Source organism: Mandrillus leucophaeus, unplaced genomic scaffold (genome assembly GCF_000951045.1).
Source record: "Mandrillus leucophaeus isolate KB7577 unplaced genomic scaffold, Mleu.le_1.0 Scaffold123, whole genome shotgun sequence".
Taxonomy (NCBI): Eukaryota; Metazoa; Chordata; class Mammalia; order Primates; family Cercopithecidae; genus Mandrillus; species Mandrillus leucophaeus.
This window is the reverse complement of record NW_012100654.1, coordinates 2217051-2239666: the sequence shown is the minus strand read 5'-3', so window position 1 is coordinate 2239666 and position 22616 is coordinate 2217051. Positions and strand designations below refer to the sequence as shown.

At 45.0% G+C, this 22616-nt stretch overlaps 1 protein-coding gene across 1 annotated transcript in view; it reads right to left on the bottom strand.

Moving 5' to 3' along the window:
- ITGB5 (integrin, beta 5) overlaps positions 1-22616 on the bottom strand; it is a 144151-nt gene that overhangs the window by 46159 nt on the left and 75376 nt on the right. Inside the window, exons 8-11 of the mRNA XM_011971614.1 lie at positions 17676-17837; positions 16144-16239; positions 13983-14072; positions 5321-5455 (exon numbers count right to left, since the gene is read on the bottom strand). Of these exons, the coding sequence (XP_011827004.1) occupies positions 5321-5455; positions 13983-14072; positions 16144-16239; positions 17676-17837 (483 nt within the window). The remainder of the gene's footprint in view (positions 1-5320; positions 5456-13982; positions 14073-16143; positions 16240-17675; positions 17838-22616) is intronic.

The window sequence follows — 22616 nt, the reverse complement described above, 5'->3', positions numbered from 1 at the left end:
TTTCTGAGGTATCCCAGAAAAAATGAAAATCTGTACGCTGGAGTGTCCATCCATAAGTGGCCATGACACCACTCTATGCTTCCTAGAAGCTGTTACTCCCAAAGTGTGTGAGGCATAGGGCAAACACATGCCCTGTGGCCTCAGAAGCAGCCCCCAACTTGGCTCCCAATGCTTGAGGCTTCTGGCACACTTCTCAGGCCCCACTTTGAGTCTTAGTTTTTCATACATAAAATGGGGAAGGAAAAGCTCCCTTACAAAGCTGCTGTAAGAGGCAGACAGCAACAGTAATGCCCCCACCACAGTAAGGGGCATGTTGGACAGGGCACATTGGATATCCCCATTCCATGCAAACAAATATAGTTTGCTCTGTAATGGGGAGGCAGTGATGAGCGAGATGACCTGGTGTGGAGGGGGAATGACCTTGGTTTGGCTTGTGAGTTCACTGCCTCTTAGCTGGGGGAGCTGGGGCAGGTCACGCTGATCCTCAAATCCCAGGCTGCCTGTCAGCAGTGCGCAAGTGCTGGGCTCCCCACATGGTGCAGGGGGGCTCAGTCAGCAGCACTCTCCCATGGAGGCTCCTGTTCCTCAGGATCGTACTTTGTGCTGGTAGAGTCCTTTGAAATAGGTTTGGTAGAACAGAACTGTGGGCACCAAGAAGCCGGATAAAGGTGGTGAGGGAGCTGGCTTCAGAACAGAAAGCCCTGGCTTTGAATTTTCACATCGACACTTACAGGCTATGTACCTGTATGCTTCGTGCCTCAGTCTTCCCTATCTGTCAGCATGAATAACAATGCCTTCCTTCCAGAGAATTAGTGACCACAGACTGCTCATTGTCTAGATTGTTTCTGGTCCTTCCCAAGACTAACTGTGTTCCTGCTTTCCATGAGGAACCCCAATATATTTAGAATGACTTTCTCCTTTTCACTTTGGGCAGCATAAATTGGCTTCAGTTTTTTTTGCATCTGAAAAGAGTTCTGACTTTACAATCATACTATCAACAAACATTAGTTCCTTTGACCTTCCTAGCTTCTAAACAATACATCATGATAGTTGCTTGTCACTTTTCTTTTTCAAAAAGAACTGGGCTGGGCACAGTGGCTCATGCCTATAGTCCCAGTACTTTGGAAGGTCAAGGCAGGAGGATCACTTGAGGCCAGGAGTTCAAAACGATTCTGGGCAACATAGTGAGACTCGGTTTCTACAAAAACAGCAACAACAACAACAAACCCACAAAGAAATTAGCTGGGCATGGTGGTGCAGGTCTGTGGTCCCAGCTACTTGGGAGGCTGAGGCAGGAGGATCGCCTGAGCCTTGGAGTTGGAGGTTACAGTGCACTATGATCAAGCCACTGTACTGCAGCCTGGGAACCAGAGTAAGACCCTGCCTCTAAAGCTAAATAAAAATAAAAATAAAAATAAAAATAAAGAACTGAATATAGAACTCCAAGTGTGAGGTTTCAAAATATCTCTATTAAATACAGCTTCAACTGGCATTACTTTTTATTTATCTTTTTTTTTTTTTTTTTTTGAGAAGGAGTCTTGCTCTGATACCCAGGCTGGAGTGTGGTGGTGTGATCTGGGCTCACTGCAACCTCTGCCTCCCAGGTTCAGGCGATTCTCTTGCCTCAGCCTCCCAAGTAGCTGGGAGTACAGGCGCACATCACCACGCCCGGCTAATTTTTGTATTTTTAGTAGAGACAGGGTTTCACCATGTTGGCCAGGCTGGTCTCGAACTCCTGACCTCGGGTGATCTACCTGCCTCAGCCTCCAAAAGTGCTGGGATTACAGGCATGAGCCACTGTGCCCACCCTGCTATTTATTTATCTTTATTTATTTGAGACAGGGTCTCACTCTGTCACCAAGGCTGGAGTGCAGTGTCCCAGTCATGGCTCACTGCAGCCTCAACTTCCCGTGCTCCAGCGATCCTCCCACCTCAGCTTTTCAAGTAGGTGGGACCACAGGTGCTCCCCACCATGCCCAGCTGATTTTTGTATTGTGGGGAGAGACTGGGTTTTGCCATGTTGCCCAGGCTGGTCTCAAACTCCTGAGCTCAAGCAATCAACAAGCCTTGGCCTCCCAAAATGCTGGGATCATAGGAGTGAGCCACTGTGCCTAGCCATTACTTTTTTTTTTTTTTTTTAAGAGACAGGGTCTCACTCTGTTATCTATGCTAGAATACAGTGGTGTGATCACAGCTCACTGCTGCCTTGAACTCCTAGGCTTAAGCCATCCTCCCGCCTCAGCCTCCTGAGTAGCTGGGACCACAGGTGTGCACTACCATGCCTGGCTAGTTTATTTTCTGTAGAGATGGGGGTCTCATTTTATTGTCCAGGCTGGTTTTAAACTCCTGGCTTCAAGTGATCCTCCCGCCTTGACCTCCCAAAGTATTGAGATTACAGGCATGAGTCACTGCGCCTGGCGGACTTTTTTTTTTTTTTTAATCACTGTTTATCTGCATTGAGCCTTTGAGCCATTATAATCGGCCAAATGTTTTTCTTTTACTATCAAACCAAGTTTCCTATATCCTAGTAATATTCTGAACTAAAATGTAAGACATTAATCTTCATGATTTCAATCCATCTCAATTTTGAAAAATATTTTTAAATCTTGGTTTTCCTGCTTTATAACATAAGCTGTTTTCTCCAGCTCTGCGGCCTTCCCACATTTGATAAGCAGGTCTCCTATGAGTTCAACCCAAGCCAATGACAAACACAACAGACAAAAGACATTGGAACCTCAGTCAAGTCCTCCCACTGGCTGCATTATCAATACTCTGAGACAGCATGTTCACCCAGCCACAAATCCGCATGACTGTGCTGTTGTCAACTCATACTATTAAATATTTGCCTTATTTATAAGGATGTCATTAGAAATTGTCAAGAGCCTTCCTGAAACCTGGTGTATGCTAGATTAGAGAGTCCATCCCCCTCCCTTCTCTTTTCCATCATACCTATTTCTCCAAGTAAAGGGTTCCTTGTTTGGGTATATTTCCCACTTTATCCTTCAGCTTTCCTGACATGGTGCACCAAACATTCTACCCACAGATCTATAGAATTCACTTACATGTTGTTGGGGATTTTTGGCTATTTCTGTCTCTTTTTTTTTTTTTTTTTTTTTTGAGACAGAGTCTCGCCCTGTCACTGCAAGCTCCACCTTCAGGGTTCACGCCATTCTCCTGACTCAGCTTCCTGAGTAGCTGGGACTACAGGCGCCCGCCATCATGCCTGGCTAATTTTTTTTGTATTTTTTAGTACAGACAGGGTTTCACCTTGTTAGCCAGGATGGTCTTGATCTCCTGACCTCATGATCTGCCTGCCTCGGCCTCCCAAAGTGCTGGGATTACAGGTGTGAGCCACCGCGCCCGGCCTCATTTCATTTTTTATAACTATCTCTTTAAACACTGTCCTGTAACTGTAAAGCATTAGTGTTTTGTTTTGTTTTGTTTTTTTAATCATCTGGATTGAGTAATCATTATAATGCATGAAAATAACATAAATACATTGCAACTTCCTACAATTATTAAAAATAAACAGTAAAATGTTATTGGAAGTATCTCTTTAATGAGATAAGGCTTTCCTCCAGATGTAAAATAATATTAATTATTGCTAAACAAGACGGATTCACATCAATTATATTTCTGTTTTTCACTTGTAGAGATTTAAACACAAAAAAAGTTCACATTAATAGAAAGATGGGAACAGGAGTTTTTTAACAGCAATGTCACCTTGTTCTATGAATGTCTTCTGAGTTAAAAGCCATAAATAATCATTTGTGGGCAGGTGCGGTGGCTCACACCTGTAATGCTAGCACTTTGGGAGGCTGTGGTGGAAGGATCCCTTGAGTCCAGAAGTTCGAGACCAGACTGAGCAACACGGTGAAACTCCGTCTCTACTAATACATAAATTAGCCAGGTGTGGTGGTGCATGCCTATAATCCCAGCTACTTGGGAGGCTGAGGCATGAGAATCGTTTGAATCTGGAGGCGGAGGTTGCAGTGAGCTGAGATCATGCCATGGCACTCCAGCCTGGGTGACAGAGCAAGACTCTATCTCCAAATCAATCAATCAATCAATAATAATCATTTGTAATGACTTATCATCTGACAGCTTGATTAGGCCTTCTTTCAAGCTTGTTAAAAGCAAAATAAACTTGGAAACAACATGTCTTAGAAAAGGCCTTGCTAGCCCGTCATGAGAGGCTTTCATTTTCTCAACTTCCATATGATATTTTGAACTGTCCCTTTATTTGGGGGAGTGAGGCACTGCAGTAAGATTTGGGAAGGGTAAGAGCTATGTTTGTGTGTTGTGAAGTGGGTGAGGGACAAGTGTGAAGACGGGGATGGGAAAGGATCTACAGTGGAATGTGGAGAAGCCCGAGGAGACCACTGCTACCAGCCACAAGACTGTCCCTGTCTCCGCAAGCTCTTTCCCTGAAGCCAGGGGATGAGTCAGCTTATATCCGCCTTGGCCGTCATGAGTGCTATGAATGCCAAGAGAATATAGCCATCTATTTGTAAGGTCTCTATAGTTTTTCTGTTTCTAACTAGATTCTTTTAAGTGTGGAAGAGAATTATCCCTCACTGGTCTTCTGTTTACTGAGCACTGGACCTATCAACAAAGCAAGTCAGGAATGGAGCTGATGACCTGCTTCCAGCAGCAGGACCCCCAGATGTGTGGCTAGCTGTCCATCACCACTCACTGGCCTCTGTGCCCGTGTCTGTGTCTGTGTTCTTGTTGCCCACATGTCCTCCTCCCTGCTCCCTCACTCAAGTCCTTGGTGTAGTGCACAGGCATACATCTTCATACATCATTTGAATAAACTTAATCTGGACAAGGCATCTGTGTCCTCCATTCCTGTAGAGTCATCCATTCTATTTCACCAAACAGAATGGGGGGAGTGGCTTTCTTTACATTTCACAGAAAGGAAATGTGACGGTCAGATTATCCAAGGAACACAGCTATTTGCAGAAGACTAGGAATGAAGGCCAGGTCTCCTGGATTCCCACCTGTACTCTTCCTCCTGATTACAACTGTGTCAAGCTAAGAGGATAATGGTTTAAAACACCAAAGTCACAATGCCAACCTGAGAAAGCCTCAGGTGGCAATGTGCTGAGGGCTGCCTATTGGCCGGGCTCTTTAACAAGTTCACCTGAGACTCTGAACACATCATGCAAAACAGGCTTAGGAGACTCCTCTGGGATGCTGAATTGGAAAACAGAATATAAATTCTGAAAGGACTCTAATAAGTCACAAAAGTTATTAGAACCCAAACACTGATGACCAATGCTAATAAGAGTTCATACAAACTTGGGGTGAGACTTACCGTGTCCCCAATCTTCAGGGCCTCACACTTCCTCTGACCAGGGTAGGATACCCCATCTTGGCAGGTAGCAGTAAAGAAGAGATTAAGATCTTCAGGCTGATCCCAGACTGACAGCTCCACTTTAGACCGGATACTCTGAACGGAGAGGGAAAATGAAGCCCAACCATTTAATAAAGGCTGTGGCTGAGGTGCTCCCACACTGGTTTTCTGAGGCCCACGTGGTTTCCTCTAACTCAGGAATCCCAAGACAAGGGAAGAGCCAGTGAGCTTGGTTCCCTGGCCCTCCCTCATCCTTTCCCTTCCCTCTGCACTCACACAACATGTTGCTAGACTCAGCCTGAGGTCTCCCTCTGTGAGTTTGGAGAAGTTGATAATGGTCGACCTGCCATTTGATATTATCTGCTTCAAACGGGTTATGCCCCATCCCCTGCTTGCTTCTCCAGAGCCACCTCTCATCCCCACACTTGGCTTCAGACATGCAGTTCCTCAGTCTTGGAGTGTGCACTCCAGGCTTTGAGCCTTTCCGTGTACCCAGGGTAATGATCTTTTGCACAACGGCTCCTCTCCTTACTCCTCCTGGCTGGCTCCTTATCATCCTTCAAATCAGCTCAGCAGGCACTTTCTCCAGGAATCCACCATATCATTCACATCCATACCTATCCCCATCAGATGAGGTCCATATGCCTGAGTTTGAAACTACATAATGAGAGAATCCAATCTTATGTGTGGATTACATCCTTAAGCCAGTGAATCAAACAAAAATCAAGTCAAAATTACCTATCAGAACAGAAAAAAATAAAGACTAAGAACATCAAGTGTTGGAAAGGATGTAGAGCAACTGTGGCTCCTCAACCCTGCTGGTGGGAGTGAAAATTGGTGCAACCCTATAGAAAGCCATTGGGCTATATCTACTAAAGCTTAGGCCAACCTCAGACCTAGCATTCACCCATGATTATACCCAACAGAAGTGTACGCGTCACCAAAAAGACACGGACAAGAATGTTTACAGCAATACTGTTGTAATAGCTAGAAACAGGAAATTCTACTATCAATAGTAGAATGGATTTTTTAAAATTGTAGTATGTTCATACAGTGGAATAACATACAGTAATGAGAAATAAAATATGACTACATGTAATATGGATAAATCTGACAAATATAACATTACTAGAAAGAAGGCAGAGACAAAGGCATATATATCGTATAACTCTATTTATATGAAATTCAAAAACAGGCAAAATTAATGGTTGCCCTTGAGGGATTGTGATGGAAGAGGGCAGAATAGGGACTTCTAGGCCTTGCTAATGTTCTGTGTGTTTGACCTGGGTGGTGGATACTCAGGTTTATTTAATTTGTGAAAAGTTTGTGAAATTTTCCATATGTCTATTAGTTTAAAAAATTGTCCTTGTGACACATGCCTGTAGCTACTCAGGGGGCTGAGGCAGGAAGATTGCTTGAGCCCAGGAGTTCAAGGCTGCAATGAGCTATGATCATGCCAGTGCACTCCAGCCTGGGTGACAGAGTGAGACTGTTTCTTAAAAAATAATAATAATTAATAATAATAATAATTTCCTTGAAAATCTCTAAGGAAGATGCCACTTTGGAGACTGAGGCCAAATGAAGTAAGCAGCTTTTATTCAGAGGTCATATTTTACCAGAAAATTTAAAACAACTGTCTGTTTATACACTCAACACACAGTACAGCAAGATGCACCCATATGAGAGACAAGGACCCCAACATCCGCAGACAGCCCTGCAGATTCCCTCTCCCTTCTCGGGTGCACTCTAGGGAGCGTGGCAGTTGGACAGAACAGCAGACAGACTTGCCTCTTGCTCTTGTGGGTTTTCTTTCTTTCTCTTTTTTGCTGAGCATATAGTGCTAAAGTTGAATAAGTGAAATATGCAGTTTTCCAGCAAATTAACAGCTTGTTGAAAATACTTTCTGCAAAAAAAAAAGTCTCTCTCTTTGCAACAAATTATCTAAGTGCTTCTACAACTCTAAAAATACCATCCGTCTTAAATCCACTTCCCTTTGCAACTTGCCAGCCTTAACTGGCCAAGGGTCACAAAAGCGCCACTCAATACACACCGTGCTCAGCTGCTGCCTGTGATTAGTTATTTACAGATCTGTCTTCCCTACCATGTTGTGAAGTCCAAGGGCTGTATCATAGATCTCTCTGGGACTTAGTACAATCTGTTGTGGAATAAATAAACACATGGACGGGTAGACAGATGAATGTTTTAGCAGCTATGCTAAGGTCTCAGGCCAAGTAGATGAAAATATTTCTTAAGACAAATATTAAAAAATAAATTTATAACTGTGAATAAGTATGCGGGTGAGATAAAACAGTATCGTAAAAGAGCTGAAGAGTGAAGGCATGTAAAAAATTACTTGGGAACGATCACTTGAAATATGGGGGCCCTGTGGTTCACAAATAAAACTTTGGAAGGAAGCACCAGCGCTCCCCAGCAAGGTCTGCCCAAGCTGCCACTCGAAAGCCCCAAGGGAGGATCTGGGAGAGGATCCGGGAAAAAACAAGAGGGACTTGGACTCCTACTCTGTGAGTCAGCAACTAAGAATTAGATGGAAATGGACTCTTAGGTTCTACTCAGGCCATAGGCCCCATGTTCTGATGTGAAGTTTGTATTATTCCTGCTACCCACAGAGTCTCTGGAATCAGAAACTCTTAAGACATTTCAGGCAGCAGGAACCGTGGAGATGATGCAGCCCAAACCTCTCGTGTATGGAAGCTGGAAGTCAGGGCAAGGAAAAGGTGGCCTGGGACGACTCTGCTGCACAGGACCGGGTGCAGGCCTTCTCCACCCACCCAGGGCTCTTTCTAATCCCCACACCTGATACGCACTTCTTTCTTTGGAAATTGGCTCTCTGTCCACAGAAAAGGTAAAAAACAAAAATAAAAAAATAAAAAGGAATTTGGCTCTGTGACTTTGGAAAGAGATTGTCAGGTTGTATCCCGGTTGTAAGGGTCTCTACTCCCAAAACTATGAGTGCTGAAGGGTAGGACTGTGTTTTGCTCACTATTTTATTTCCAAGGTGCAGCACGATCCCTGCCACACATTAGGCTGTTAGTATATATCTGTTGAATAAATGAACAAATAGAGTATAAAATATAGTAGAGGGTCAAAGTGCAGTTCTTACGCATGAAGACTTTTATGTGTGACTCCTAAAATTTCATTAACTCCTACCAGATTCGCCCCTCAAGGTGCACTCCTTACTTCTCCAGTAGGAAACAAGACGATGTTGGGAATGTCAGAAGTTTAAAAAGGCTATTAAATACTCAGTCAGCTTAGGTCACATCTGCAATTGCTTTAAGTCGGGCCAGCTGTGGAGTGGGTGGGAGCAGACTTTATGGCAACAACAAAAAGAGAAACATGTGCTCTGCTAGGAAAAAAATACACCACAGATTCTGATGTCACCGTCCACATGCAGCTCCAGTGCTTTCCAGCTCATTCTGCTCACTCCCACACTGAAAAGAGGCCTTCCTGGGTGCAACATGAGGCCAGTCCCCTCTGCACGTGTGGACCCAGGGCTTCTGTTCTGCACGTGTGGACCCAGGGCTCCACGGCTGAGCTCTGGAAGAGATTCTCTCACCAGCACGTATTACAGAGCAAAGCACCACATTGCCAAACTCCCTTGGGAAGACCTCTCACAGTGAAGAATTTGGCACAGCAAGAAAAAATGCATAAATCCAAGTTGAAGATTTCACACTCTGAGAGATGTGTACACCAGAGTTGATTCTACAAGACATGAAATTAAACATACCCTTTCCATTCTGCTCCCTCCTCAGCCTGGCCAAATACCACAGCCATTGCATCTGTTACATATGTTCCAACCTAAATCTGCTCAGAATGTCCCCACAGATGGTCTGCCAGCACTCTAGGGGAGGTAAAAGCCAACACCCATACTTAGTCATGTGTTGCATGACTCATGAAATCCAACACAAACCACTCGGACGGTGAGGTGACAGAAACAGAAGCGGTCCAGAGAGAGCTGTGACTGGATTCTGGCCGGGTGTGGAGCAGGTGAAAGGAGAGCAGAGCTGACGAAAGCCTCTCCTGCTGCCCTGGCACACCCCACATGCACCAGCGCCCCCGTGCTAGGGCTCAAAGTTGGGAAAAGTCCAAGTGCAAGGAGCTTGAATCCCAGCCCAGCCCTTCCCATTGGCCAGGACAGCAGCAAGTAAGATGAGTACTTGGAAGGAAAAACCCAAACTGTTCTTCCTACTCTACGCTCACACACCACTCAACACAACACTTCTGACACCAGATGTGAGGAGTTTCCCCCACACACCATGCAGTTCTCTACTGGACACCAGTTGGTTATCTTCTAATTCAGCACAATTCTGACACTATCCACCTGGACATAGTGTCAGGTCCTACAGGTGAAGGGCTCAGCCCACAAGACTGCCCCCACCGCAGATGCCAATCACAAGTACTAGGCTGTCACCTATACCTCCAACGGATTGGCCGTACACTGAAATTCCCACGAACCCCTTCCTTTCTTCATCAGTTTGCTAGAACGGCTCACAGAACTCAGGGAAACACTGTTTACACTTACCCATGTATTAATAAGAGATAAAGGCTGCAGATGAACAGCTAGATGAAGAGAAACAGGGCAAGGTGTGTCAGGAGGGTGCAGAACTTCCCTGTCCTCTCTGGGGCCACTCTCCAGGAACCTGTCCCACAGCTTTCCTAAAGCCCTCCAAATCCAGGCCTTCTGGGTTTTCATGAAGGTATCGTTACATAGGCCTGACTGGTCACATCGCTGACTACTGGTGATCCACTCAACCTTCAGCCCCTCTCTACCTCCCCAGAGGTCATGGTGTGGGGCTGAAAGTTCCGACCCTCTAATCACATGTCTGGTTCCCCTGGCAACCAGCCCCCATCCTGAGGCTGTCCAGGAGCGCCCCCGAGAGTCACCTCATTAGAACAAAAGATGTTCTTATTACCCAGGAAATTACAATGGTCTTGGAAACTCTGTGTCAGGAACCAGCGTTAAAGACCAAATATTATAACAAAAGATTCTCCTAGTGTCCTTATCTACAAAGGTTTTAGGGGCTTTATATTAGGAACTAGGGGTAGAGACCTATATATATATCTTATTATACCACAGTATCACAGGTTCTAATCAACACAGAAAACCAACATACCCCTAACATGGCTTTGATCAACTGAACTTGCTTCAAATATCTTGCAGTTTCACATTTCTATATTTAATAAATATATTTTAAATTTCACCTGAAGGAAGGGGTGGAAGAAGGGAATTATCAAGGGTCACTTTTTGGAGTAATGGACATGTTCAGTATCTTTATGGTGGCGATGGTTTCACAGGTATATACCTGTGTCAACACTCATTATATACTTTAAATCAGTACCGTTTGCTGTATGTTAATTATATGTTGATAAGGCTTTACAATTCTTTTCCACGGGATTTAAATAGTTATTGTTGAGAGTATTCTAATAATCACTACTTTTTTTTTTTTTTTTTTTTAAAAGAGACAGAGTCTCACTCTGTTGTCCAGGCTGGAGCACAGTGATACGATCACAGCTCGCTGCAGCCTTGAACTCCTGGGCTCAAGCAATCCTCCTGCCCCAGCCTCCCAAGTAGCATGCCCAGCGAATTTTTACAAAATTTTTTGTAGAAACTAGGAGTCACTATGTTGACCAAGCTGGTTTCAAACTCCTGGCATCAGGTGATCCTCCCAGCTTGGCCTCCCAAAGCACCGGAATTACAAGTGTGAGCCACCATGCCTGGTCATCATCACTCATTTTTAAAAGTGCTGAGTTTCAAAGTTCATTCATAAGTCATCAGCTTCATTTCACATGTTTGTTTACAGGAATCAGTTTAACTCGCAGAGTCAAGCGACAGTGCTAGGTTCCCACAGTTCCTCTGGGAATTCATTCCGGGTTCCAAAAGCAGCTCCAGCCCAGAACAATTGTTCCCTGTACTCATCCCCGCTCCCCACTCCCCATCAGCAGGGAGGGGTCCCCACTCCTCTCCTGGCCTCTGCCTACCACACAGGGAATGCTTTCCCTTCTCACTCCTTGACCCTGGGCCCCTGGACGTCCACTAGGAAAATGAATGTAGATATATGAGAAATCCTGCTCAGGGCTAAGCACTTATGAGATCCCATGCAGGGAACCAATAAGAAAGCCTCCTGCTCCCCGGTTTTCAGTGGTCCCAGCAGGAGCACAGACACACAGAGCCCGCCAGTCACACAGAAGCTGGCTGAGCAGTGTGCCTTCCCTGCTGCTGCAAGGTTGCCCAGCCAGGTCTATGGAACTGTGCGCCACGATGCCCTCCGATATCAAAGTCGCCAGGAGCAGGGGGCCTGGGCCTTCACCAGCCAATGATCTTGGGGAGCCCCAGAGCTCTGAATTCAGGAGATGGCTGACAATGAAATGCTGACAAGTGGCCCCTCCCTCAGAAGCCCTAAAGAGGGACCTCACCCCACTCCACAGAGCCCAGACGAGCTGCTCTTCAGCCATTTCTTCCCAAAGGCCCTGACTCAGCAGGAGGCAAGCAGTGGCTTCCCTGCCTGTGAAAGTGGGTCCAGCAGCAGTGCCCCTTCTGCCCTGTGGGGTCGCCCAGCTCTGGCGTCCTCAGAGGGAAGGGGAGAGTGGCAGGGCAGGGGTTCTGGCTCTTGATTTGGTTCTCTTAGTTCAGTATCCAGAGTTTAAGACCCAAGCAGCTCACAGCTCACACCAGCTCACCCCAGGAAAGAGGGTGACATTCACAGGCCTGCCCCTCCTTCCCATGCAGGCTCACATCCCAAACCCTCTCTGGGTGTCACACTTCAACAGACCTATTGTGCCCACATAACCAGCTTACGTGTTCCCCCTTTTCCTGAAGTGTAAAGCAAATCACTCACCGTGGAATCTGAAAGTCACTACAGTGTAAAGTTCATTAGGAAACCCTCTCACTGCACTCTGGGTTCTGAAGTGCCTATGGGATCTGGTGAGGCTCTAAAGGCCAGAGAACAGAAAAGAGGATGTTAGTATGTGGGCAGTGGGGTAGGAGAGAAGGAAGTCTTCAGTTTCTCACAACAGGAAGTTCCGGGAGTATCTGAATCTGTGAGAGCAAGAGGACCCTTGGCTATAACAGGAGATGGCGGGGCAGGGGGAAGGGGGAAGGGGGAAGGAAGGGAAGAAAAACAAGCCAAAAATCCTCACTGCTGCCCACCTGGCAGCCTTTAGGACACGAAGACGTTGCCTTTAGGACACAAAGGCTCCAGGGAACTAAGCGCAGGGCTGGCCACACCCCCAAGCCCCAGGGTTCCCCCTAGCTGAGCAGTACTTTGCAACTCAAAACAGGGCCACATCGGCAGGTGGACAAGGCCAACACTGGGAAAGGCTGAGCTCCAAATACTCATTTGTAACCAGTCACTGCTGGGAAGGCAAGATGACTTTTCTCGCAGATGCGTGACACCACACTGATTCCTTAGGTTCCCAGGTTAGCCAGAAAAACCTATTTTACCTAAGTTTAGGATTAATAATGTTACTTAAGCCACACTTAGTCTGTGTATAACTTAGTTTTAACAGGAAGAGGCACTCTGAATGCCAGTTTAGAAATTACCTGGCCCCTTGAGCAGGTGGGTAGGCACTGGATGCTACAACCATCTTGGGACCCACAAGGGAAGGGATAGCAGAGGGTACACACTTTCCAGCACAAGAGCTCTGCCTGCCATTTGCCCGAGAGAAGGTAGGTCTGAGTCAAATAATTCTGGGGTATTACGAATTGAGGGGAAGGAGGGTAGGAAAGACAAAGGTTTGGGAGGTGAGTCTGTGGATGCATGGCTTGGAATGTGAAAGTGATACCTAAACCACATCTATAAGAACTTGCACTTATTATATTAGGGCCAACTTCACATGATATGTTACAATAGCATAGAATTTAACAGCCCCATTCACAAACCCTCTGAAAGGACTTGATTACAATCACATCCTAAGTAGTTAGGCAAAACATTGACCCTTTGGCCAGGCTTGATGGCTCATGCCTGTAAAACCAGCACTTTGGGAAGCTGAGGTATGAGGACTGCTTCCAGGAGTTCAAGATCAGACCAACCAGGGCAACACAGTGAGACCCCAATCTCTCTCTCTATTTTTTAAAATTAAAAACAAAAACAAAAAACACGGATTGTCAATTCTCCCATGTTAGTCTGCAGCTCTACGCTGAGGTCCATGAGGCTGAGGGATTCCCATCCTGCCACTGTGAGATGAGCTCAGCGTGCAAGCTTTGCACTTCTTGCAGTGTGGCTGGTGGACGCTCTGCTCCCTTAGGCAGGGGTACAGTGGCAGGGTTAGCCTGGGCACTGAGTAGGTGGAGAATACCACTGCCTGCCTACGTGAGGTGTCAGAACCTAAGCACTTCCCAGGCTGCCAGCCTGAGTCTGAGCCACTCCTTGGCTCACTGAGATCTGCAGATGAGAGTCAAGATGGCAGAGGTGAGAGGGAGACTCATCAAGCAGGATGGGTTTCTCCACCCTGACCCCGAGTGAAGCAGGAAGAAGATATCAAACTCGAGGGGATGGGGGAGCAGAGCAGCATGGCGAACTGCCCACCTGAGCCTGTGGCAGCTGCAGGGCCTCAGTGGGAGCGGGTGGAAGGGAGGTGGCAGTGGGGGAAGAAACTGGTGACTTACGTTGTATGCATTAATAATCAGTTGAATAATATTTTTGGAGTCTCCATCTAAAATCTCCACTGTTGTTCCAGGTATCAGGGCTGTAAAATTCTTGGGAAAAAAAGTAAAGAGAAGAAATAAGTTAATTTTGCCCTGCCAACCATCAGAGTGAGCATTGCTACACTGAGCTAGAACAGTAAAGGCTCCTAGCACCATATCCTGCCACCTTCTCCCACCATGAACTAAAAAAGATCCCACAGGGAAAAGCAAGAAGAAATGGCACAGAGGAAGAGTTGTTGCAGTAGGCCATGGAATATCCAGCCCTATATACCCATAGGAAAGGGGCTTACAAGGTCTTTCCCTAAACGATAGTGTCTTGAGCCCCCTCCCCTCCCACGGTGACAGACAGCTCTCTCAAAGCCCGTCTTCTAAGGTCACAGCTCCTGACAGCTTCTTGCCATCTCTCCCCCGGTCTCTGAGGTATTCACAGGTTCAGCTTTCAGGATCTGCTCAATCTGTTCAGAAGGAGTGAAAAGGGCAACTTTTCCAAGGGTCTCAAGTATAGACCCTTTCTTTTATAGGAAGCTGAGATATGAATGGCACCCTCCCAAGGACCTCTGAGGTCCGGTGGCAAAGGCGCAGCCTTGAAGTACCCACCTTTCCTCTTTCACCTGTGCTAACTCCTGAGTCTGCCACTTCTAACAGTGACAGAGACATCCACCACCCTCTCCCTGCCTTTGGACTGGATGGGCTCCCTCCCCCAAGCAAGGTGTATTTAGCTCTGAGGAAGGATGCTTAAGCCAACGTGGACTTCTTCCCTCTGGAAATATCTGGAAACCCAATATAGTCTGTGCAACTGAGCCCTCTAAAAACATAAAACGTTATTTGTAAGTGAAAACTTTTCTTTCTTTCTATTATTTTTTTTTTTTTGCGACAGAATCTCGCTCTGTCCCCCAGGCTGGAATGCGGTTGCTAAATCTTGGCTCACTGCAACCTCTGCCTCCCGGGTTCAAGAGATTCTCCTGCCTCAGCCTCCTTGGTAGCTGGGATTGTAGGCACACACCATCATGCCCTGAATAGGCTTTATCCTGCTATCTTCCACTAAACAAAAAAAGAAAAACAATCCTTTTCCCTTGTTTCATCTTCTAACATTGATTTGGACTAAAGGAGGATAAAGAACTCAAGAAAATGTAAGTGGCATTTTATCAGTGATAATCTCAGGCAGGAGCAATAGAAAAACACAATCAGACAAAGGTTCTTTTGTGGACATTTAAGAGCGAGGAGAGGGAACTATGGCCAGCTGTTTGGGGGTGGAGGGTGGAGAAGGATTGCAGATTAAGTTCTCATTGCTTCACCATGTAAAAGAATCTCAGAGGCGAGTTTACACTTAGCTTACATGAGCACACCGAGGAGATCTGTAATTCAAACGTGGCTCATCTGTGACTGAGAAGGAGCATGTTCATGTGGGGAGTCTCTGAAGATGGTCTGGGGTAAACCAGGAACAGTCTCTTTAGATGGAACAGATCCGTACCCAGACTGCTCTATTCACTCAGGACATTTATTGGTCTCTTTGGGAATTTCTGCCCCAGACTAAATGGGGTAGTCCAGGGTGACCTGGAACAGTTTCTTTAGATGGAACAGACCTGTACCCAGACTGCTGTATTCACTCAGGACATTTATTGGTTTCTTTGGGAATTCCTGTGCCAGACTGGCCCACTGGTCTCCTATAGTCTGCAGGCTCAGGCGTAAAGCTCTGGAATATTGGGATTAGTGATGTAGCCTGATGAGATGCCTTACTTTTCTTTGGGTATATCTTCATTTTGTATTTTCCTTCTGTAGTAGAGTGTGCCTCTCTCTGTTTCCAATTCATCACCCCAAAAAATGGGAATTTGTGCTATTTTCAAGGTTTTTCTCAGAATCAAATTAGATACTATATGTTCAAATTTCTTGTAAGGTCTTCACTGCTATGCGAATGCTTAATTGTTTCATCCTATTATTTTCCATTAGATCAAGACTGGGCTATATTCCACCCCTCCTTTGAATTTCCTCCATATATATAGGCAGAGCTGTAAACACTCCTCACCATCCCCTCTACTCCACCCCACATTCTAATCTCCCAAACACCTTAGGGTCAGCCTGGCCCCTAGAATTAAATCACTAGCCTCCCTCCCTCCCAGCATACCTTGTACAGCATATAATGGTTTTTCGTCACTGCGAAGATGAGGTTGATGTTGTTCTCTGCCAATTTCTCTCCAAGCAAGGCAAGGGATGGATAGTCCTAGGGCCAAGGCAAAAGTCAAGGCTATGACATTCCTAACAGGTGCAGATACCAGCACCTGGCTCCAATGCACACTCAGCAGCCAGCATTTGCCAGGGAAGCACCTTTTCCTTAGGTGGCCCCTTAGAGTCCCTTAATAACTAAGCCTCCTTGGTAGCTCCTTAACGGAGGAACTGAGTAGAAGAGACCCTCAAGGAAAGGACCCTGTGGCATCCACCAAACTAGATTCACTCCTCTCATCCCAGAGTGGAGAGGTGATGAGTGGAGGTTTTCCATATCTGGTCTGTGTCTCCATCCTTTCAGCAGGGAGGGGGACAAGTGGGGATGCCCTAGAGAACAGCCACCACATTCCACCCTCTGTCATCAGCGTTTCTTACCTTTCCTCTCTCCTCTAAGACTTCTCCTCCCTGCCTCCTTGCATTATTTTCCTTCTCCTATGCCTAACGGTTAGGCCTGCCAACATCCCCCACAGGTCCTGCTTCATCCTGCTGTGGCTCAGATGGGCAGAGGAGGGTGCCGAGCTCTGGACTAAAAGTTGGGCCATGGGGCAGGGGTGCAGAGAGAGGAGGAAGAGAGGAAGCTGAGAGGCAGTTTAACAGTGTCCTGAGGGATTCTGAGGACTAATGATGGGTACAGGTCCGCATCTGGTGAGGTCCTACGGTTACAGTCCTTTTTTCAGATTCCATTATTACTAGACAAGATGGAAGGCTTGGGCACCGACCACTTCTTGAAACTGGAGAAAATGGGCTTCTCCAGGGAGGAAAATTGGGAATAATTCCTCTTTGGCCACCAGAATGGATTTGAGAAAGAAAAGGGTGGAGATTTTGGGGGGAAAATTGCATAGTGAGTATGCGAGATCTTGATCATTGTTGGGTCTGGGTGATGGGCATGTAGGGTTCATTTTGCTGGTCTATTATTATATATGCTTGAAATTGTGCACAAATTCTTTTAAACTGCATAACTGTGGTTTTCATTCCGTGCAGAACACCTCTGCCCACCACTGACACTGACAGGCAACTCACCACCTCTGGGAGTCCATGTCTAGAAGTCAGGAAGTCCTGCCCTATAACTTCTATACCAGTTATGACCTCTGCAGGCACAGCACCCACCCTCCTTTAAGATCCCCTCCCCACTATGAAATCTATCCTGTTTCCCCTGGGCCATCTGTATCCCAACCAAACACTCCCCATTTAGATGCACATTGGCAGAAAGATGAACCAGCTACAGAAATCCCTGAGAAATGTTGTAAGTCAATTAGGAGTTCTGGAAACCCAGTTGGAGAAGATGGAGTAATGAAACCCAACACCAAGAATGGATCAGAAAGCCAGTGAATACTGAGGGCCAGATAAAGGTTTCAAGGCTGGGCAAGTACTCAGACCACAGGCAGGGTCACAGGAGAGGCATCAGGGAATGGGGGTTTGGTCCCCAGCACTCACCATCTGGTTGGATGCAGTGTACTCATTGGCCTCGTTCAGGTGGCACTGGCCATCATGTGGCTGCACCAGGCCTCCCAATTTTCCATCCAATGCGATATGGGGCACATCATCCGTTGTGAACACCAGCAAATGCAGTGCATCCTTTCGCCAGCCAATCTTCTCCTGAAGGACAGAAGGTGGATGGGTACACCAGTCTTTCTGCCCACTCCTGCCCTGGTCATGCAGGGCACTGGTCCGTCTCCGGAGTCATGGCCTGAAGCAGAGGCATTCCCTTTGCCATGTGTACCTGGGGCACACTCACAAAACCATTCCACAGTGCTCTGAAGAGACACAGCCTGGACTGGGGAAGCCCAGATGCACACAGACAAATGTCCAAGGCTTTGCCCACTTCGGCCCATGCACCTGGAACCCCCTCCCTCCAGCCCATCATACTCTTCTCTGCTCCTTTCAATGATGTCCCCTGAGGGCTGATCCACCTGGACGCTTCCCCTTTTGGCCTCAGCAACTCTTCCTTCCCCAGAACAACCTTTAACCTTCCCCCCACCAGCTCCCCCATCAACATCCCCTGTTTGGCTGGGCTAGTCTAAGATGATAGTTAAGTGAACATGTCAGTCCCCCGATTAGACCTGAGTCAATCAGAACAGAGCACTCAAATGACCAATAGGTGGGTTTGTCTTTTGAGGGTTTGTAAAACCTGCCATCTATTCTGGTAGATATAAACCACTCCAATCGTTACTTGAGCCACATTGGTGTTTAAAGTCAATCAGATCCCTTTTCTCCCTTTACTGCTAAACTATCTGAAATGTATCCAGTCTTCAGACTGAGGCACAGCTGAATACAGTCTGTATTGCAAAGGAAGGACTCTGCATTTTTCATATTCAGCCACTGTGGTGCCAACCCTACACAAAAACACTCCCAGTCATCATTTTTACGAGCAGCTAGACCTTGATACAGAGTAACAAACACTGGGATATGGTCGCCTTCTTAGTAATGGTGAATCCCAAAATGCGTCGGATTTTGAAGTGTGAATATATGAAGGATTTAAACACTGCTGAGAGTCTTCTATACCTGCACACTTGCTATTGAAATAGGAGGACTGGATTCACAGACCTTACAGGTTAAAAGCTATTGCTCTCTTACAACAGATGAAGAGTAGACGGTATCATCCTCTCTTACTTATCATCATAATGGTGGATAAAACAGCCAAAAGAGCTATGATATTTTCTCTCTTGCTCCAGAGGCAGCATGGAAATACAAAATAAATAAATCACAAAAGAGTCCACCCACATGAGGAGGAAAAGGAGTTTGAAAATAAGCCAGTGAGGACTGACAGCCAGGAGACCTATTGTGAACAAAGTGATTAGCCTTTTGGGGAATCAGTTTCCTAGACACTCAATATTCATCCAGCATTCAATCACTGACTTCTTACTGCATGCCAGGCCCCATAGAAGGCACTGGGTCCACAGAAGAGCTAGTTCCAGACCTCAAAGAGCTTACAGTCAAATGGAAACAACAACTTCAATACACCATGACAAGAGTGTTAATGAAGGGAAGTCCAATGCTAATGGAAGCCAGGGAGAGGAGGAGGAGGGAGAGGCTTCCCAGCACAGATGATGAAAGTTAAACTGAGCTGGAAAAAATAAGGAGGACACTTCAAAGAAGCTGAAAGAGGGTGGGGTGGCTCACACCTAGAATCCCAACACTTTGGGAGGCTGAGGCGAGAGGATGGTGTGAGGCCAGGAGTTCAAGACCAGCCTAGGCAACATAGAGAGACCCCATCTCTACAAAAAATACACAAAAAAATTAGCCAGCCATAGAGACACAGACCTGTCATCCTAACTATTCAGGTGGCTGAGGCAGGAGGATCACTTGAGCCCAGGACTTTGAGACTGCAGTGAGCTATGATCATGCCACTGTACTCCAGCCTAGGCAACGGAGCAAGATGCTGTCTGTAAAAAAATAAATAAATAAAAATAAAAACAAACAATTTTTAAAAAATTTAAAGGAAGCTGAAAGAAGGAATAGGAAGGGAGAAGGCAGAAGAGGAAGTGGGCATTCTAGGCGCTAACAGAAGCTCAGAAGGCAAAGGAGCACAGTGAGGAGGCCAGATACATTTTAGGAACCTGGAGTGAGAAGCCTAGGAGGTCCCTTACTGTAATGAAATGCTAAGCCATAACAAAATCACTTAGGGGTAGGAGTTGGCATAGTGGTTCCCCTTGCTGTCAGGATTGGAAGAGGTCACAAAGAGGCTTCCAGGGTGCTGGTGATGTTCTGTTTCTTGACCTTGTGAGCATTTATCGAGATGTATAGTATAAACTATACATAACTATATATAAAATGTATATATATATAATTATATATAGTTTTCTGTGTGTATATTTTGATAAAGAGTTAAAACCTATTAAATAAATTAGGCAATGCATTATAAGCCATGGAGTGTGGAAAAGAGGGAGCCAGATGCCTGGGAAATAAAACACAATCGACAGAAAGTGTAAACTAGTAGAGTTTTTTGCAGGAAACATGTGATCTGTTATCCACAAGGGCACAGCCATGTGCTCAACACCCTAGTAAGGAAGCAGAAAACCAACTTTTAATTTGACAAATTGTATTAAGAACCTTGAGGAAAATCAGAGACCTAAATAAATGGACAGAGATATCATTTCAGGATTGGAAGAGCCAATGGTGTTGAGACGCCATCTCTCTGCAAATTGGTTTATAGATTTGACACAATCACAGTCCAAAGCCTAGAAGGCCTTTTTGAGAAAATGACAAGCTGATTATAAAATTTATATGAAATTGTAAGCAATGGAAACTAGCCAAACGATTTTGAAGAAGAAGAACAAAGTTGGAGGACTTATTATCTTAGGTCAAGACTTATTACAAAGCTACAGTCATCAAGGCTATGGTAATGACAAAATCTATGCAATGACAGAATGCATAGATCAGTGGGGAATGGGATAGATAGAGCAAAAATAGATCTACAAATATCTAGTCAATTTAGCAGAGAATACTGGAACTGGACATTTATATGCAAGAAAAATGAAGTTCAACCTATACGTCTCCCACACACAAAAATTAACTCAAAGTGGATCACTGACCTAAACGTAGACCTAAAGCTATAAAACTTCTGAAGGAAACCTAGGAGAAAATCTGTATGACTGTGACATAGGCAAAGATTTCTTAGATAAGATGATTCCTAGGATACAAAGTTGATGAACTGGGCTTCATCAAAACAAAAACTTACTTGTTCAAAAGCTTCTTTTAAAAATACTGTTAACAAAATGAAATGACAAGGCACAGACTGGGAGAAAATATTTGAAAAAAATAAAATCTGAAAAAGGATTTGTTTACAGAATATATAAAGAGCTCTCATTAGTCACTAAGAAAATAACAACTGAATTTAAAAAGTGGTCAAAAGATTTGCACAGACAATTCACCAAAGAAGAGCTACGGGTGGAAACAAGCACAGGAAAGGGTCCTCAACATCATTATTCATTAAGGAAATGCAAATCTGAACCACAGCAAGATAGCCATTAGATCCCTATTTGAATAGCAAATGAACAAACAAACCCTCACAGTATCAAGTGCTGATAAAAACATGGAACAATTAGAACTCTCATAATTGCCTATGAGAATACAAAATGTTTCACCAACTTTGGAAGACGGTTTGACAGATTCTTACAAAGTTAAATATACATTTACTATCAATCCAGCAATTCCACTCTTTGGTATTTACCCAAGAGAAATTAAACTTTATGCTCAAATAAAAACCTATATGCAAATATTTATTAAAATGTTATTCACAATCGTCATAAACTAGAAACAATCCAAATATCCATCAGTAGTGAATAGACACATTATAATACATCCATACAATTAAATACTACAATGCCATAAAAAGGAACAAACTACCGATAACACACCACAACATGGATGAATCTCAAAGCATTATGTCAAGGGCAGAAAGTCCAACTCAAAAGACTAATTCCATTCCTATGGTATCCAGAAAAAGAAAAAAATATAGGGACAGAAAACAGATCAGTAGTTGCCAAAGTGGCTTAGGGTCATGGGAGGAGATAGATGACAAGGCATGCTGGGAAACTTCCCGGAGTGATGGAAATAATACATATCTCAATTGTGGGGGTGGCTATAAGACTTTATACCTAAAAAGGGTCAATTTTACTCTGTGTAAATTATCCTTGACTCAGTGATTCTACTTCAGGGCAATCTATCCACAAGAAGTATTCTGAAATACATGCAACAGTATTTTTATTAATAGTGAGAAAAAGGGAAAGGCATAAATATCCCACTGTGCCGGAAAAGGTAAATAAACTCAGATATCTCCTCTACACCCATCAGAAATTATTCATAGAAAGTATAAAATTATGTGTAAATATCCATAATATAAGCTGAAAACAAAGAATTTAGCACTATAGTTGTAGTGTGATTACAAACTACTTAAGAAACAAGCATAACTCTCCATTAAGAGAACAAAATATCCCATAATGTGGTTGTGGTTGGGACTGGAGTTAAGGTCATAGACAATTTTTGTTTTCCCATTATTTTCCAAGCTGTCTTTAATAGGCGGGCACAACTTCTGCAAAACTGGGGTCTGGATGTGGCTCTATCATTTAACTTCTTCAGTCTCCAGTTCCTCCACGCCAGCTTCTTGAGGGTCTTGTGGGGACACAAAGCGGGGTGGGAGTGAGAAGACAGAACAATGTGGAATTTGGGTGCCTTCTGATAAGCATGTGAATTTTCTTGCTGCCTCTAGTTACCTGTGCAGTTTCAGCCGAACTATTCAACACCTCAAAATCTTTTTTCTTTTTTTTTTTTTTTTTGAGACGGAGTCTCGCTCTGTCGCCCGGGCTGGAGTGCAGTGGCCAGATCTCAGCTCACTGCAAGCTCCGCCTCCCGGGTTTACGCCATTCTCCTGCCTCA